Source organism: Nannobrachium achirus (genome assembly GCF_963921795.1).
Source record: "Nannobrachium achirus genome assembly, chromosome: 19".
NCBI classification, from domain to species: Eukaryota; Metazoa; Chordata; class Actinopteri; order Myctophiformes; family Myctophidae; genus Nannobrachium; species Nannobrachium achirus.
Genome location: NC_137826.1, coordinates 39,090,910 through 39,109,579, shown reverse-complemented (window position 1 = coordinate 39,109,579; position 18,670 = coordinate 39,090,910). Strand labels below are relative to the sequence as shown.

Below are 18,670 nucleotides of genomic sequence, written 5' to 3'. Positions count from 1 at the left end.
TGTCTGTCAGCCCTTGTCGCCAAGGGTACACCTTCTTTGGTTCTCATGAAAAGGACACCTGCCGCGGACACCTGTCACGCTTTCTCAGCCAGTGTGGAGGCAGTGAATGATGAAAGGACATATTGTTTGCTAGTCGGAATGTTGACTTATTGAATGTTGAACGAAGCAAATGGCCACATGTCTGTGGCTATTAATGTATTGAGCTATTTTGCACTTTTAGGTAGTTTATATCTTTTATAGAGATTGTTCATTTATTTAAGCAGCGTAGTTTTATAGATCACTTTTGACACGTGTACTCTTGAGACTGTAGCTGCTGTATGTGTGTGTGCACATAATGAATTTCACGTCCCTTTTTTTTTCTATATTTTTTATCCCACGGTTTTTGTAACCCATTTTTCTCACCCGGTGACTACCTAACCTGTAGTCCTGGTTTCTGCTCTCCCCCTGCCGCGCCAGGGGACATTAGGGAGCACCCGGCTGGCTAGGGGGAGGTATAGTATAGAAACCAGGACTACTGCATGTTTTTGTGTGAGGGCCTATACCCAAGGAGACACGGGGAGAACATGCAAACTCACCACAGAGAGGCCCCATCGCCAACCCCACCTAGGGTGTGGGTGCTGATGACGCGGATGGAGGAACACGCCCCCAGCGCCAACAGCTTCCCCCAGCGGGAATCGAACCCAGAACCTTCTAGCCGTGAGGCGAAGTGCTAACCACTGCACCACTGTGCCCCTTTTCACGTCCCTTTTACATGTAATTGGTATTGTTGACACTAAAGTTGAACCTTGAACCTACATCATGTTTATGTCAAGGACCCCCCAAATAACCCCCAAGTAACTATTAGGCCGTGGACGATCCATTTGAAAAGAGTTTGTGCCGACCCCATAAGAGAATATATTTTATTTTTGTTTAGAAATTGCATGCAAGAAACACAATTTCACAAAACATTCTATATTGTAAATTCAAAGCAAGACATTACCAATAGCTACTGAATATACTAATCTGTTTAAGTGTTTACAGCTTACATTTAGAAGCAACAACCTGTAAGTCTACTGTCATTTAGATAACAAATAATTTCATTCATGATTACTTGAAACTGAATCAATTAAAACATATATATTTAGCTTAGTCTCTTTTTTCTTTCAATATACAAGAATCAAACAAGAAACAAGAATCAAGATTTGAATTTGTATCAAGTATTTGTCAATACTACTCATACAGGTACAAGCAGCGAAATACAAAAGCATAAAAGTGTGGCACGGTCCACAATACTATTATATTAACAGAATAACAGCAACATAACAAAAAGAAAAACACATTATGTTTGTGAACATGCTAGATGTGTTTTTTTATTTAGTTTTTATTTATTAAAATAGGAGTGTAGAGAGACAGCACAGAGAGAGACACCATATCACAGCTTTCAGCCCACACTACAATTTTGGCCAAAGCCAGGTGAGTGCTGGTGTTCTTTTAAAATTAACCATAACTAATATCCAGTGGTGCTCAAACCTTTTCATGTGAAGGACCCCTAGAAGCAACATTTGAGTTACAAATGTTCGCTTAAAAATACATACAGTATATTCAAAGATTTGCACACATTTTCATACTTTTCAAAAATAACATTAACTTAAGTAGGCCTATTGTAATTAAGTAACATTATGTTCAAGTATACTCTTACTTTATTGGAGCATTTCCAGGCAAATATTGTACTTTTACTCCACTACAATTATTTGAAAACTTTAGTTACTACTACTGTAGTTACTTTGTAGATTTTGTGAGCTTATTGAACTGCTATTTTCAAAACATCTGTATACATTTGAAAACCTGAAATGGGACATTCTGTATAATGAGTTCTGTTACTTTAGGTACTTTAAGTAAAACTTTTGAGAACTTTTTCCACCACTGCTTGCAAATCATATAACGTACAGTACTATTGACAAACTATTGACACCTGCCCTGCACAGTGGGATTAAAATAACAGGCAGACACAGGAGAAGGAGCGCACAGTACGCCAACATTGAGGAGGTCCTGATGACCACGGAGGATACGCACATATTTATTGTAGGGGGGATTTTGTAAATAATTCACTCCCTGTTTAAGATTCCTTTGGGCACCCCTAGGATATCTTAGGATGACCCAAGGGACATGTTTGTCACATTTTATACTTAATTGGAGATTCTTTTGAGTCAGCAGTCAACAGTTTAGGTGGCCATTTTGATTCCTTTAGGCACCCCTTCTAGGATGTTTTAGGATGACTCATCGGGCAACCCATCTGGATGTCGGTATCAAATGTCATCCTTGTATCCACCACATAACAAATCTTCCCTTAATTCCCCCTACTATTGAAAGAACAGAAGGGTGTATCACAGCTCGTAGCCATGACCTAATACTGTTTAATATTTTAAAGGATAAACCAATGTTTCAACACAAATTGTCTCCTTTTGGAAAATGATAGTCCTTATTCAATCTGTAGCAGCACCACTGTAGGGTAGGATGATATGAGGTTGGTATGTATACAGTATAATATAGCCTATATTACAGGGTTAGAGCAGGGGTCTTCAACGTTTTCAGGCCGGGGACCCCCAAACTGATGGGGAGATGGAGCAGGGACCCCCTACCACCTCGTAGGGTGGGGGGGTCGGGGCTACGACATATTTTTTATTTTAAACATGTACAAGTTACAGCGAGCAGGGTGGGCCGTACCACTACCATTTCTAAACATACTACTTATTAACAGAGAACCAATGTCAATAATATCAACAATCTGTCAATTGCATAGTAATCATGTATTCAAGCTATTCAAAATGGATAGAATCATAATTTATTTTTTAACATAAATTTGAAAAATTGAAATCTTTTTTTTTTAAGCTATAATTTCGCGGACCCCTTGCAGTACCTCCGCGGACCCCCTAGGGTCGCGGACCCCCTGTTGAAGACCCCTGGGTTAGAGTATTAGGTGTATTCACACACTGGTTCTCAATGTGTGTGTGGGCCCACAGGGGTCAATTTAACCACTGAAGCCCTTAGTCAAAAAAGTTAGAAAATAGACACTCTACAAGTTCACACCACATTGCTTCATGGCATGTTGTACGCTTGTGCATCAGCTAATTGTGCTATCAATAATACCAAAAACTAAAAACAACAATATTGAAAGTATTTGATTTCACAGGCTAGAAGTAAGTACAACGTATTGTATAAGAAATAAGAATGACTATTCAGATCATTGTAGACAGATGACATGACAGTGACAGTGTGTGGAGAGAGTTGACTGGTGTGGGCCAGCAGTTTCTTTATTGCTATTTACAATAACACTTCTAGCCCCCATAAGTCACATCCAACCATGAAAGGTTCCGTTGTATCTTGGGAATGGGCTTATTCTGTGTAAAATGACATATTTAGCCACTTGTATGCATGCCCCCAACCACTGAAATAAGAATCTCTAAAACAATAGAAAGAAGTAAATTAAATAATTTTAACACTCATCTTTTATATTCTTTAATTACAATCTAAAATATGAAACCTTGTTGTAAAAAACAAAAGTTGTCCTCTAATGTATGTTTTGTAATAATAATAAAAATCCAGAAAGTAACTAGTAGCTAAAGTTTTGAAATAAATGTAGTGGAGTAAAAGTACAATATTTGGATCTGCGATGTAGTGGAGTAGAAGTTAAAGAAGTAAAGTACAGATAACTCAAAATTGTACAGTACTTAAGTTTTTTTTCTTCCTGTTTATTAAAGAGCTGGAGAGACAGAGAGGCCCCTGCTATTATATAATAATATAAGTTATAGCCTGCCACCCCCTAGTGTTCACACTGTACAATGGGACCCCAATTTAAACAAGCCTAAAAGCTTTCTTTTGGTCTTTAATCCTTTAGTTGACCTTGTATCAGTGAACTGTACGGCCCTGTACCTTATATGCAAACTTCTAATAAAGTATTCAATCAATCAATTTAACTTCAATTTCAGCCTCAGTTTTTTTCCCTTCTCTTTCCTTCTCTCAAGCCACGCCTGTCCATCTACATGTGACATTCCACACAAATATTATAGACCTGGCGCCCCCATTTTGGGTATGTCATTACAGGTGAACATTTTCAAACATTTACTGTAGCTCTTATGTAGTAACCTTTTTTTTGCCAGCCCCTACTGTTTCTGAAATGACACAGTGGCAGTTGAGCTCTCCTCAACTATTCCACAATCTCCGAATGCTATATAGAGTCTGGAACGGCAGCTCCCGAACGGCGAGTATCGGAAGTAGCCAGTGCTGCACTGAACTGTAGTCCAATTGGAAACATAATAGAAACACAATAGCTCAGACAAAGTCATTCGAGTGGCCTATTCTTGTTATGGGTGTATAGTTTAAGAAAACGTTTGAAAACATCATGGAAGTAACACCAATAACACCAGAGAAAGACGTAATAACACCCCCAGAAATATTGAAAGGAAACTTAACGCTTCCAGTAGGACATGTTACTGCTACTGCACCAAGGGAGCGGTTGCGTCACATCCGCTTTATCTCGCACTCATCGTTTCTATTTCCGTTTGCCAGACTGTATGCCGGGAGTATTTGCCCAAATCGCGGAGGCAACAGTCTGGCCACGCGAGACTATCCTCAACTTACATATATGTACATCTGTTACTATCTCTGCTCTTATTTTAACGGCCTCATTCCGGCCTCTACTCATTAGGAATATTTGAACAAATCTGACCCTTTTCCCTGTTTTATGAATCCATCTCTTCTCCATTCTTTCCCCTTTCTTGAAAACTGCAATGGTGGGAGCTTGTATGACAAAGAAGATATAGGTCCTATAGCCTATTTTTTGTTTACATTTGTAAACCTGTGATCCGACAATATGGCTCTATATGCACAGCATCGTCGATAACACCTGTGAAGGAAGTAAGGAAGAGGCCCGATTTATTTTCCAACATGGCTGTGGTGCATAGTGTCTATTGAAGTCATCTAAGCCCTAGCCTATAGGAAATCATCTTTCAGCTGCCATATCAGCCCTATGGGGATGTCAATTAGACTTCACTACTCTTCAGGGACGTGCAGAGAATGTTAGAGAGGCAGGGGCTGAAATTTGTAAGAGAGCCTTTTTGGTGTAAATATCGAAAATAGCACACCTACAAGCTCACAACTTGGAGCTTGGAGGTCTGTTATTTTCGGTGTGTGACACCACACTGAGCATAATCAAGTCAATACTAGAGATGTGGTGTAATGGCATGGATTTCTACACAGAGAGGGCAATTCTTTCAACATAAGCTTCTGCATTCAAGTTTAGGTGAGTTTGGACAAGGCAATTCTCTTGAATGCAGCCTTCAGGTATGGCATGGAAAGAGGGCGTTTGCATTTCTTTCACCATAGTAAAAACAGCATTCATGGGCTGGAGAGGGCATTTTTTTACAGATGGATAAAATGAGTAGTAAGAGGAGTAACTGAAGCTCGAGCCCCCTTTGATGTCTATGTGTGCACGTGCCTGCTCCTCTTTCCCAGGTCAAGTAAGGCCGAGATATGTGATTTATTTTCTGGGGTGGAATTTTATTTTCACACTGTTTTGCACATTTTTGGCTGTATGTCAACTCAACCGCTTTACCTCTAAACATCTTGATTGATCGTGATTGTCGACTTTATGCAACTCAAGGGCAACACGTTATAAAAATAAATAAATACATGTATTTGCAGCTTGCAGCATGGTATGGCAGATCTGTATGAAAAGGTACAAATGGAAATCACATACTAATATCTAAACAGTTTAACAACAACAGATGAAAATTGTGTTCCGATTCATTGACTCATTTCGAGTTTTCAAACAATGTTATTTCTTTCCTACCCATTTGCTTTAAAATATGTGTTTTTAGAATGTACAATTATGTAATATTATTTAAAAAACATTTGCCATATACTGTTGGCTGGCCCCGGGGGGCTGGCCACTTACTGTCTGGCTGATAACTGACTCCTTGTTGTTGAAACGCGTTCATGAGCAATCGTCCCTTCAGGTTATGGCATGTAGTACGTACTCCCTGCTAGAAAAACCAGCACAAGACCAGCATTAAGACCAGCACCAGCACAAACCAGCACATGTTTTACTGCTGGTCTGTGCTGGTGCTGGTCTGTGCTGTTTCACCATCTAAACCAGCATGAACCAGCACAGACCAGCATAGACCAGCACAGACCAGCATGAACCAGCATAGACCAGCATGACAATTGTGCTGGTCTGTGCTGGTTTTTCTTATCCTCGGTTGGTGACAAACTAGCCAATCGCAGAGCAGTCTCCCTTCAGGCTATATGGCATATCCTCTGTCGGCAAGAAACTAGCCAATCACAGAGCAATCTTCCCTCTGTGCATGCAGGTATAGTACCAAAGTATTAGACATACGTAGTTGTGCACCAAACACTACAGACAGAAAAAATACATCAATAATAGATACAATTAGCCCTATTCACGGCCCGCCCACTCAGCATCCCCCTGGTGCTGAAGTCACGTTTTGAAGGGTAAAGCCCTGCTAAAAGCCCATAGAGTTAACACAGAAATCGCAATTTTAATGCAATTTCCGAATAGTACAGTATAAAATACGGCTAGCATGATCAAGAACACAAGATAGTAAAAGGCACAAAGCATTATAATTTACTTTACCGTTCGAAATAATGATTTGTTGGCTTTAAGTCCAGCTATTTCTGTTATAGTTTCCCCTTCTAAACTGACGTCACGTCAGGACCAGGAAGTTGCTGAGAAATTTGCTGAGTGGGCGGGCCGTGAATAGGGCTAATTATAACTCTTAAAAAGATTGATACACTTCAGGTACAGTAAGTCAAAGAGCTGTTGTGCACATCCAGTAGTTGCTGGTGAGAGACAAAATAAGTAACAGTAAAAGAGAAGCCTGTCACTGAACAAACACTTTATATAGCAAGGATTACATTTTTATAGCGCTTTTCTAAGCTCAAAGCTAACTCAAAGCGCTTTACTATGGTCCATTCATTGGGAGGTGAAGCAGCGAACAGTCGACGCCAGCGTCCTCACTTCCCACATTCACACACCAATGGTAGCACCGACCGACTCATTGGAGGCAAAGTGGGATTCAGGAGGGGCCTTCATTATTTCATATTTGAAAAATAGCATATATACAAGCTCACAGCGCGGCACAGAGTGCCGCTGTGAGCTTGTATAACTGCTATTTTTCGAAAGTTAAAACACAAAATAATTGAAGTGAATCCTTGTACCCAGGGCCCAGAATTTGGTGCGACACCCCTGGGGTTCAGTGTCTTGCCCAAGGACACTTTGACATGCGGACAGGAGGAGCCGGGATTCAAACCGCCGTCCCACGGATCATTGGACGATCTGCTCTACCTCCTGAGCCACAATACGTAACCACGACATATAACTTTAACCTTAACAAAAACCTTTTTGCCACGGCTTTAAGGCATAGCCCGCGTTGTTACACTGAGTGCAACATGGCTCTATATTTTACACAGTGTCTGCAGTCGGTACAATGTATGTAGCCACAGGCAGGGACATGCAGAGAATGTTACAGAGGCAGGGGCTGAAATTTCCAAAAGGGCCTTTTGGTGAAAATAGCAAAAATAGCAGACCTCCAAGCTCACAACGGGTTGCGCTGCGACGCGTTGTGAGCCTGCATGTCGCTATTTTCAATGCTTGATACAACACTGAACTAAGCATAATCAAGTCAGTACTGGATATTTGGCGTAACGGCATGGATTTCTATGCAGAGAGGGCAATTCTTTCAACATAAGATGCTGGATTCAAGTTCAGGAGAGTTTGGACAAGACAATTCTCTTGAATGTTGGCATGGAAAGAGGGCATTTGCATTTCTTTCACCATAGTAAAAACTGCATTCATGGTCTGGAGAGGGCACTTTTTAAAGACGGATAAAAGGGCAGGGGCTCAAGCCCCCTTTGATGTCTATGTGTGCACGTGCCTATGGCCACAGGAATAACAATGGACAATGACTTGTTGTTGGTCAAACAGGGGCTGGAATGTAAAATGATGTACATTTCAGATACTTCATAAATCGCGGCTGAGTGAAGATGACAGATGTAAGAGTTGTAAAAATGCAGTCGTATTTTCTTTTACAGTGCACTTGCTTGGCTTTTGCAAGGCTTTAGAGCAGCGGTTCTCAAAGTGAAAGGGATCCTCAGGTTCCTTGAGGGGGTTCCAAATGGACCCTTACAGGTCTGTATACTCTGAGAGTAAATGGAACCAAATGGACACGCAGCAGTCCATTTGGTTCCATAATTTTGTACACTCTGAGTTATGGAGGTCCTTCAAATTAAAACGTTTGAGAACCAAACAATGTTGTTTTCTCCCAATGTATTCATTTCACCCCATGTATACTGCAGTCATATCTTTCAACCAGTAGAGGTCACTAGAGTATTGACAGAGACCCTGTCTGCTTCCCACAGTGAACACTGCCGAGGAAAAAAAGTGCTCCAAGGAAAGATACAAATAAGGGACGATTGCTTATTGGTAACCCTACCTCCTCACCCCATGAGACCTCGCTCCATTTGTACTGTAGAAGAACTGGTGGTACGCAGGAGAGGGGAGAGCTCGTTCAGCACGCCATGCTCATGATGTTATTCTTGATGTGTTGGGGGAGGGGTGGTGGGGACTGGGGAGGACATCACATCTTCAAAAGTGATAATGTGCTGTATGCAGGGACGAGCTGGCCATAGGAAAACATTTAAAATAAAATGTCGGCCTTCGTTCCATTTTGGGGGCTGGGCGGCCAACAAAGTAAATTGTCACTGTCGGGCAGAAACCTCGTATCTCCAAGTTTCAAATTTATAATTTTTTTCGCAAAGCAAAGCCCTGCTTCATCATACAAGGCCGTTGCACAAAAGTAGTGAAAACAGCAGATCTACAAGCACTGCGAGGCGTTGTGTGCTTGTAGATTGGCTGTTTTCACTAGTTTAAATCATTTTTAAAATGATAAATACAAAACAAATGGTTTTGGACATACAAGGTTTCCACCCGACAACGACGAAATATAACTCATGTAATTGGCCCACTGGCTTGTCACTTGTCATGATCTGAAATGGCAAATCTTTGAGTAGCAGCAGCGCTATAGAGAGAGATCTCTCTATAGCGCGCAATGAGGGCCTCTCCAACTCTTTTTCCCGGGTTGAATCAGGGGCCCAGCATGTCCCTGGCTATATGCAATTTTTTGCAGTTACAGCAGCACTGTTGTTGTGAAGAAGTGATTTAAAAGGATCACAGAACGGCTAGAGAAATAAGTGCTTTGGGAGACAGTCAGAGGGGGTTGAGATGGGTGCAAGTGGGTGGTGGTGACAAAGTCAAATACAGCATTTTTTTAATGAGCTGTTGGATTTGTCCACATAAATACAACTTGTTAACACTTAATTATACATTTATTGTATGTAACAGTAATACTAGCTCGCTCTCTTTGGTACCTTATCGTATGTGATACTTTGTAGTCCTCAAAAAACCCTTGGCTCAAAAAACATACATAGATTGGTAGTAGTACACACAAGATGCACTGTGAGCAGGTGGCAGATGAGTAGACCTTTTTCCAACACTACACAAATGGAGATCTTTAAAAAAGAAAATGAATTATGTGTTTGTGTGCCATGCGCTTTTCACTGTGGTGCGCTTGTGTTGTGTAGCCTCCTGTCTTGAGTTCAGGCCTACGACATTGCCGTTATACTGTATGTTCTGATTGATTGTGATTAAGCACTTTGTAGGCTACACGAGACTCTGGTTTGAACGTCACCAATTGTTACTGAGATAAGACAAAATGAAACAAGCTCACACTGGCTTGCATGTTATTCTCAAAACAGTATTTTGCCAAGGATGTAAGATATATATATTTTTTTGCTTTGCATTTCCAGATGAACCACCAGTATCGTGGACTTGCTGGAAGCAGCTGTCGAGACCATAGGTTGAGACATAATTTAATGGCTCTCCATTTCATCAGGATCAGTGCAGCTCGCAAACGTGAAAAACAGCACAATAATAAAAAATAAATAAATAATACAATTACAAAAATCCAAAGGCACTAAGGCCACAAACACAGTGTGCAATTTTAGCCAATTATGATTCACTGAATCGCTGGATAAACCCCCCTCCCTCCCCCTCCCCGATATAGTAGCTTGTAGAAACATCTTAACATCGTGATAAAGGTTCGAGATATTGTTCGTTTATTGTCCCTGTGTGTCTGTCGGTCCTATGCTAGCTGCCCAATTATAAATGTACACACAGTAAGTCATCCCTCCGCAGAAACTGTGTGAAATGTTTCTTCCGCCTGTGTTCAAGCAGGCAGGTTTCTTTACACCAGATCAGACGACGAGGTCTGTAATAGGACCATGTTATGATGAGTTGATATGCAGAATGTGGCTTTAACTGAACAGTCCATTGTTCTGAAAAAAACGAGCAACCTGCCCTGAAAGCCTCGGGGTCCGTTTCATTTGAAACGGTTGAAACATAGTTCAATCCACAAACACGTCAGACTCTGGAGCAGCTTGGACAATACGCCTCTTTATTAGTTAAAGGTGAGCTGCTCTGGCGTCTTATTCCACGTTTGCTGCTGCTGTTGTGTCCCGCTCCTGGCAAATTAATTCCACCCTTACTTTTACTGTGAAGTATTTAGTAAGGTGTGATAAATATATATATATATTTTCTGATCCCTGCGACCTTCCTTAACTTGGCGGTGGTGTCCCTTTCTTCACCATAGTTAAATCCACCCCTGACTGCGCGCACACACACACACACACACACACACACACACACACACACACACACACACACACACACACACACACACACACACACACACACACACACACACACACACACACACACACACACACACACACACACACACACACACACACACACACACAGCTGTGCTCAGCCCCTCCGTCAACCATAGCGCGGGTCCAACTCGGTGAGAGACGTCTTGGGGAGGTAGACCGACGGCATGCAGGAGCCTTTGCGCGACATCTCCATGAAGATGGTGTTGGAGGAGGTGATGCTCTTGCGGTCCTTCTTGGAGGAGAGGCTCCTCTGCCAGCGACAGAACAGCTGCTCCACCTGCTCCCTGAAGAAGGTGGTGGTCAGGCTGTACAGGATGGGGTTCAGGGCGCTGTTGATGGGCAGGATGAAGATCACCACCCAGCTGGAGATGGTGCCTGCACGGCGGGAGAACGGGAGACTTTTCAGAAGTAGAAGCGGTTTGCAAGATTATTTCTGGACACACAACACATGGCGCGCAGACCTACGGTATTAACATTATAGATGGCTACCCTCCTGCAGAGCTACAGTACGCCGTAAAAACACAGCAAAGGATTAACATCACTGGGTCGTTTTTTTCACCCTCTGTCCTAATCCAAGTTATTTATCGTTGAGTATCTGCCGATATGTGAAAGCTGTGAAAGCTGCGTCTAGATTCTAGAAGATGCGTGACAATAATAGTGTATATACTGTACATACTGTATATACATTTCTCTGAACTTTTTACCGCACCAAATTGTAGAAATCGCCACCAAAAGTTGTGTATTTCCAAAACTGGCAAACTCCTTTTGCTACAACTCTGGGACCACTGAGGTAGAGGAGGGAGTAGTAGTATTATTAAGAATAGTAGTAGTAGTAGTAGAACACATGATATCGTCTCTGTCGGGTGGAAACCTCATTATGTCCAAAACTGTTACTTTTCCAGGATTCAAATTCAAAAATAGCAAAAGTAGCAGATCTAGGAGCTCAACACGTGTCGTGCTTGAGGATCTTCTACTTTCGATGCTTTTGTGTGATGCTGTCAAATGATCAAGTAGAGCATTCATTTAAGAGGAAAAGGATTTTCTGCCTGACAACAGTAATATAACAATAGTCTGTAACAATAGCCCACTTCTCCTCACCGGGTATCTCCACTTCCAGCAGTGAGAGCACTTTGACCAGGAATATGGGGATCCAGCAGAGGGCGTCAGAGAAGACGATGAAGAAGAACCTGTTGGCTATCGCCACGTCTCTGTGCAGCCTGCTGCCTGCTGTGGCTCTGAGGCCTGTCTTGTAGATGGAGTAGAACATGCTGGAGTAGGACACCACAATCACCAGGAACGCCACCATGTTCAGGCCTGCATGATTCAGATCACATTCACTTTAATGTCACTTAGACACACGTGACACATACTCCAATACAAAAACACAATAAAAAGACAACCCAAAAGACTCAATAAACCAAAAAAAAATCAGACCCAGTGAAGTGTGCTATTTATGAGTTCATTTCCAATGTGACCCTGGGCCTGTGACAATAAATTCTGATTCTGAAAGACTTTCAAATAAGATCGGGGCAGTTTGCAATAATGAATTCACAGAATCCTCCCAGTTAGATAACCGCCTGGTGAATAATTAATTCATAAAGATGTCCAAAAAGATTAAAGATGTCCAATCAAGGATACTGTGTTAATGAGCTCTGTGTTCAGTCAAGCATTGTCAACATGACACATCCCTAGGGTTATAATGAGATGATTGACGCGCGCACGCACACACACACACACACACACACACACACACACACACACACACACACACACACACACACACACACACACACACACACACACACTTTATTTTTATTTTTTTAATTTTTTTTCATTAAAAAAAAAAATCCTCAATGTTGGATCCGGTTTCTCCCCTTCTTTCCTCCGTTTCCAGATCCCATCCTCAGACATAATGGGCAATGCCAGTGGATCCCAACCCCAGACATAATGGGCAGTGTCAGTGGATCCCAACCCCAGACATAATGGGCAGTGGCAGTGGGCTTGATTTAGCCTGGTCAATAAACCAGACTGCACAACACCACCCCCTGTTGGTAGTAAAACGAAGTGTGTGATAGAGTCTGACGCTTGCAGTCAGGCTAGGCTTGATTGCACTGTGCTAACAAGCTCTGATTTCCATCTTTCCTCCACAGCAGCAAGCACTGTGTGGGAAAATCCTCAACAAGAAGAACATGAAGAATGTTGCCATTAAAGGCATGATAGGGTGACAGAGAAAAGAGAGATGATGATAGTGTTGCGTTGCATCCGTACCAAAGGCAGAGTGATCTGCAGGTGTCTTGCATTGAGTGCAAGGGGAGTCCAATTATTTTCTGGGCTGTGTTTTTGACTCTGGAGTTGGCATGCTTTGATCAGAAGTGAAGAAAACGAAAACTGCGAAAACGCTGGTTTTCCTAAAGAGTTATAAAAAAAAGTAGGGCTGCTGACGAGAGCCTTTCTGACCAGAGTTGTGGAGTTGCGGTTCCTCTCTGTGATGTGCGTTCCAAGAAACAAGACAACCACTTCACTTCTTCTCCTTTGATCTTCAGAGGAGAGGTCCTCACAGTGTCTCCTGAAATTACTTTTGAGTTTGTCTAGTTTCTTTTTTTCTTCTTCGATACAATAGATTTGAGATTTTCTCTACTACACCATCCTGCCAATTAGCAGACTTCATCTCTGTAAGGGGGAAATCTCGCTCTTTCGAAGGCGACTCACCCCACGGAGGTTAGGATTAGGGTAAGGGTTTGGGTGTCGAAAAGATGACACGTAAGCCCCTTTTCGACTGCAGTTTTAGCACCACACCACACCACACTACACCACACCACACCACACCGCACCACATAAAAATATCTACATTTTCCATTACAAAAAAGTACCCCTATCGGTAAGAAACAAATTGACCCTTTTAACTGTGATTATAATACAATATAAATTTGTATGACAACTATCCTAATTATAATGCATTGTAATGGATTATAACTGTGATTATAATACATTATAAAGTATTAACTCACTTACTGCCAATTAAAAATGCCCTCGAGTGGCATTAGTGCCAGCCCTCTCCATAGACTTCCATGTAATTTGTAGTGCACAGATCATGCACACCCATGCACAGATCATGCACCATGTTTGTGCAGGCTGTTCACAGCTTTCAAACAACAAAAAAAAGATTGGAAATCCGTTCAGGCATTCTTGAGATAATAGCCATTATGTTTTCCTAAAATGTAAACAAAGATGGCTGCCATGTTTGATATATGGGGTTGCTATGGGGGTTAAACATGCAATTTCACGATTTCTATCATGCCTACTACATTTTTTGGGGTCCAAAAAATTTTTTTGAAAAAAATTTTTTTTTGAAAAAAGTTTTTTTTTGTGTTTTTTTTCTAAGTAAAAGTCGCCCAAAGTCGCTTGGCAGGGAAGCCCATAGTGAGAAAGTTGCTCTAAAAGTCGCCTGGCACTAATGTATTACTATGATAATTAAAATACACTATAATAGATTATAATAGTGGTTATTATAACACAATAGAATCTATTATCATGTATTACAACTATATCCTGGTGGTCTAAATGAAAAGTCAGTGAGTGATCAGTCATTATGAAGTGTTTGGCCCTATTTGGCCTAGCTCAGACCTACTCTAGAGTGGATACTTTTTAGTACCCTGTTTAGTAACACTTTCACACCACTCTACCCAGGTCCTTGTAGTGGAAAACCTGGCACAAGTGGGCGGTGTGTGGTGTGGAGTGGTGTGGAGTTGGGCCAGTGGAAAATGGGCTGTAGTAACAGCGAAGCGCTCCCCTCTGTAAGATACTGTATCTTATCAAAGCACGTTGCTAAAATGGTGCCTGACTACTTTGTCGGAACTTGATGTGAAGGTCCGGAGGTCACTTGCATGGAATAGAATGCCCTGCATGGGATGAGGAGAGTGTGGAGATCTGACATGAGAGATGCCCTTGATATACTCGATGTCACATAAGCTGCTGACCTCTGCAGAGGCCTCCCGCGGGCCACGATCAGACAGTGAAGGATGAGGCCGGGTGGGTACTCTGGCATCTGGAACTCACAGCAAGCAAACACTGTGGGAGCCAACTCAAGACTGAGAAACTACAGTAAACTGTCTTCTTTCTTTCTTCACGTAGGAGGCAGGGGTCATTGCCATGCTGGCTTGTGGTGGACATTTATTTGTCAAAATCTATTTTTGTCACCGACATACAAAATGAGTGGAAAATAATATATTACCAGAAACAATACCAGCTAGCCCTAAATGTCGATAACAGGTCTGTAACTCTGAGAGTGTACCAAATTGAACCGTAGGTTCCATTTGTACAAATGTTTGAGAACCACTAGTACTAGTACTCCTAATGTGCCATATAGTGTTGTGGTAAATAAGTGTCATACATATTCTGAAGAAAATCTGGAGACGATCAGTAATTGGGTCTTATGATCAAAATAAGAACATTATAATGGTGTGTAAAAAACAAAATCTAAGATTTGCCACAAACAAGGACAAGTGCCAGGGATAGTCTTTGATATCGATGACCCCTGGTAGGAAAGGCTGCATCACCGACGTAGACGCACTGTAGACTCACTGCGGAGATAACAGCACTGCAGAGGCCCTGGTGTTAGACAAGGAGGGTGTGGAGTGCAGGGAGTTCAGGAGTTCCGAGTTGGAATTGTTCTACTAGTCCTTCAGATAGCTGGCGTCTGTCTGTGCACTGGTTTGGAATGATAATGACAGTATCCTGGGACAGGGAGATATCAGTAAACACCTCGCAAGCTCATAAGTGCATGGTTCTTTTCACGTCTCCATTCATCAGGCAGTGCAGCCTTGGCTTCTTGAAATTCCCAGTGCTGAGAGTTTGCTCCTGTGTCTGTTTAATGTGACTGGTAGTTTGCTGAATATTATATTTCTAAAGTGAGGGGTTATCTTGATAACTGAGAAACTAAACAGTCTTCTTTCTTTCTTCACTTTTAGTAGCAGCATTTCTAGAGGGTGTTCCAAATGCACCCTTACAGGTCTGTAACTCTGAGAGCGTACAAATGGAACCAAATGGACCCATTCCATTTGTACACTCTATGGGTGTCCTTCCAATGAATAAAAAAGTTTGAGAACCACTGATCTGTAACATTGTAGCAATGATGTATTGCCATCTCTTCAAACTGTTAAAAAAAGACTTTGCCACAACTACTGTAGGTAAAAACGTTGATTCTTCAATTAATTGTCTTCAAATTACCCAGGAATATTCCAATGGAGTATCCCTTGGCAGTAGGCTTCTCTTCTCGGTCGGAGTGCAGAGGAAAGCACACCCCGTTGCGCCCGTAGTAGTTCCCAAACAGGTCCTCATTCAGGAGGGGTATGACGGCAATGATGAAGCCCACCAGCCAGATGGAGATCAGGATAATCTGATAGGACAACAGTAAACTGTTTAGCTCTGGTGGAAGGGGAAAGAGAGCAATAAGATTAGTAGCAATAGTACAGTATCTCAACTCTTAACACAGTAGAGTAACTAAAAACAAACCCCCTTCACTGATGGTCCCCGGACAACTGGTTGATAACCATTGCTATATATTGTTTTACAGTATGATTCCAGTGTATCCAAAGCATAGAGTAGAAGGCAGACTCCCACCCCACCTTCATTTCAATGAAAGTTGCTCACAAACTGTGCAGTCCGGGCACCTAGGCTGCTAAGCGTGACAGCGTGTCGTGGGTTCGACTACCGATCCGAACAATCTTTGTTGCGTGTCACTCCCCATCTCTCTCTCCCCATTTCCTGTCAGACTACTGTACACTATCAATAAAGGCAAAAAGCCAAAAATAAAACATCTACTTCCTGGATTGGCTCCAACGCTGGAGCCAATAGAGCAGGCGCACTAGCGTTTCAGACAGTTTCAAACGGTAGACGCATGCGCAGTAGTGTTTTAAAATTCGGAAGTCTTTCACCACCAGGTGACGGCAGCTTCACTGTTCTAACGTGTTTCCGGGCCTTGATCCAAAGTAGTAAGACCCCCCCCCCACAAACCCCCCAATGTCATTGAGTACCTACGTAACGTGCCTCACCACAGTCAGTCGTTTGTTGGGACGGAGGTTGCTGAAGGGAAAGACGATGACCAGGAACTTCTCCATGGTCAGGTAGGTCAGGAGGAGCACAGACACCTGGAGGACAGTGGAACACACAGACAGAATAATAATTATAAGAGTGAAATTCAGCCATGCTCTGTTTGAATGCATGTTGAGTATGAGAGTTCCCACTAGGGGCGCTGTGGGAGAGAGAGAGAGAGAAGGAAGGAGAGAAGAAGAGTGGGGGAGCGATGGAACCACATATAAAAAGCTAGATACCTCGTCCACTGCTGCAGTTGATTGGAGCGACCCGTCCAACTTGATAGGCAGAAAAGCGGAAGTGTCGACAGCAGGCTGCCACCAGCTGCCACTCAAAAAAACTACTGGCCAATCACAACGCGTCTTTTCCGGGACTTTTCCATTCAAACCTGCCTCTGATTTGCCTACCGACCTTCCGTGCCTGTTACGCACACAGAAGAATTCCAAGCCTGTCAATCAAAAATGCCTATCAATGCGAGACGGGTACCAGAGAGCCGGAAAAGGTGTCTACCTTTTTATGTCTGTGGATGGAACGGGGAGCCTTTGATTGATTCATTGGTTTGTTTATGTATGCTGGACTGTACCTCTTTGCTGAGAGACTACAGTAAAGTTTTGAGGAGAACCTTATACAGTGTTTTAACTGAGTCTATTCTGCACCCACACACACATCGCTTAAGGTAATACTCGCAAATGTATATAGAGATTTTCTAAGTACCCAAAGATGCTTTACATGTGGGGAGGAGAGAAAAACCAATGAAAATGTACTTTATTAGAAAAAAAGAAGACAAAAACAAAGAAAAGGCTAAGACTATGGAATAAAATTGATAAAATCTGTGGAATGGTGAGACAGGGGGCTTGTGCAGTTAGCTGGGGAAAGCCATATTGAAGAGGTGGGTTTTTGAGAGCAGTTTTGAAGGTTTGGAGGGTGGAGGCTTCTCTGGGGTATCTCTGGAGTATTGGGGAGTGCATTCCACAGGGTTGGGGCAGCAAAAGCAAATGCCTTATCACCCCAGCTACGGTCCTTGGTCTTGGGAGTATAAACCGCAGTGTTCATTTCTGACAGTGTACAAATGTAAACAAAAGTGAAAATATCAAATCAGATTCTTTGACCAAGAAACTTAAAGCTGCAGTATGTAACTTTAAAATTCTACACAGGCTGGGTTTGAACCTGGGTTTCTGTCCAAGTGTTGAAAGCTTTGAATCTTGACCTTCAAGTCAAAATTTGTGTCAAACCAGAAACAGAATTGTGTCAAAGGTCATGCCTGGATCTCACACAGGATCTAAATGTCTCAAGAGCAGGGAGAGGAAATACTTCCACCCCAGTTGTATGGGTTATATTGTATTAACATACTGTATAGGTTATATTGTGTTAACATACTCTACCATACAGATTGGACAAAATGTAAATGTATTAATTTAAAATAAGTTCATTTAGTGCTTAGTGCTGCTTTAAATTTATGTAAGGTTAATTTTTTTTCAATAGAATGAAGTGGTGTTTTCCCTTTTTTTTCTCCTCTCATCAACAGCTGGTCACAGACCTATTCTAATCTCAGCTCGACTGTGGCAACAATGATTGGCACTGAGATTCCTCATTAACTCCACTTTCAGGACTTGCACTTTACATGCTTCAGTGGGTTGATCTTCCTTTAACTTCTGGCAGGCTGTAATCTCCCCACATTTTGTTTTAATTAAAAACACCATTACAGATCCAATACTTAATTGGCTGCGCGTTGGGCCTTCATCTCGGACGAGGCTGGTAAGAGAAGCCGTCTGCTAAATCTCTGAACAGCATGACT

At 42.1% G+C, this 18,670-nt stretch overlaps 1 protein-coding gene across 6 annotated transcripts in view; it reads right to left on the bottom strand.

Moving 5' to 3' along the window:
• Positions 1–10,891: 10,891 nt before the first annotated feature.
• The window catches only part of rxfp2a (relaxin family peptide receptor 2a), a gene marked incomplete at its 3' end in the record, with an annotated part of 159,427 nt that continues 151,648 nt past the window's right edge, over positions 10,892–18,670 (bottom strand). For all 6 annotated transcript variants that reach the window (XM_080749834.1, XM_080749837.1, XM_080749838.1 and 3 more), the window contains 4 exons: positions 16,836–16,931; positions 16,012–16,180; positions 11,884–12,099; positions 10,892–11,160 (listed from right to left, as the gene is read on the bottom strand). In XM_080749834.1, coding sequence (XP_080605960.1) covers positions 10,892–11,160; positions 11,884–12,099; positions 16,012–16,180; positions 16,836–16,931 — 750 coding nt within the window. The remainder of the gene's footprint in view (positions 11,161–11,883; positions 12,100–16,011; positions 16,181–16,835; positions 16,932–18,670) is intronic.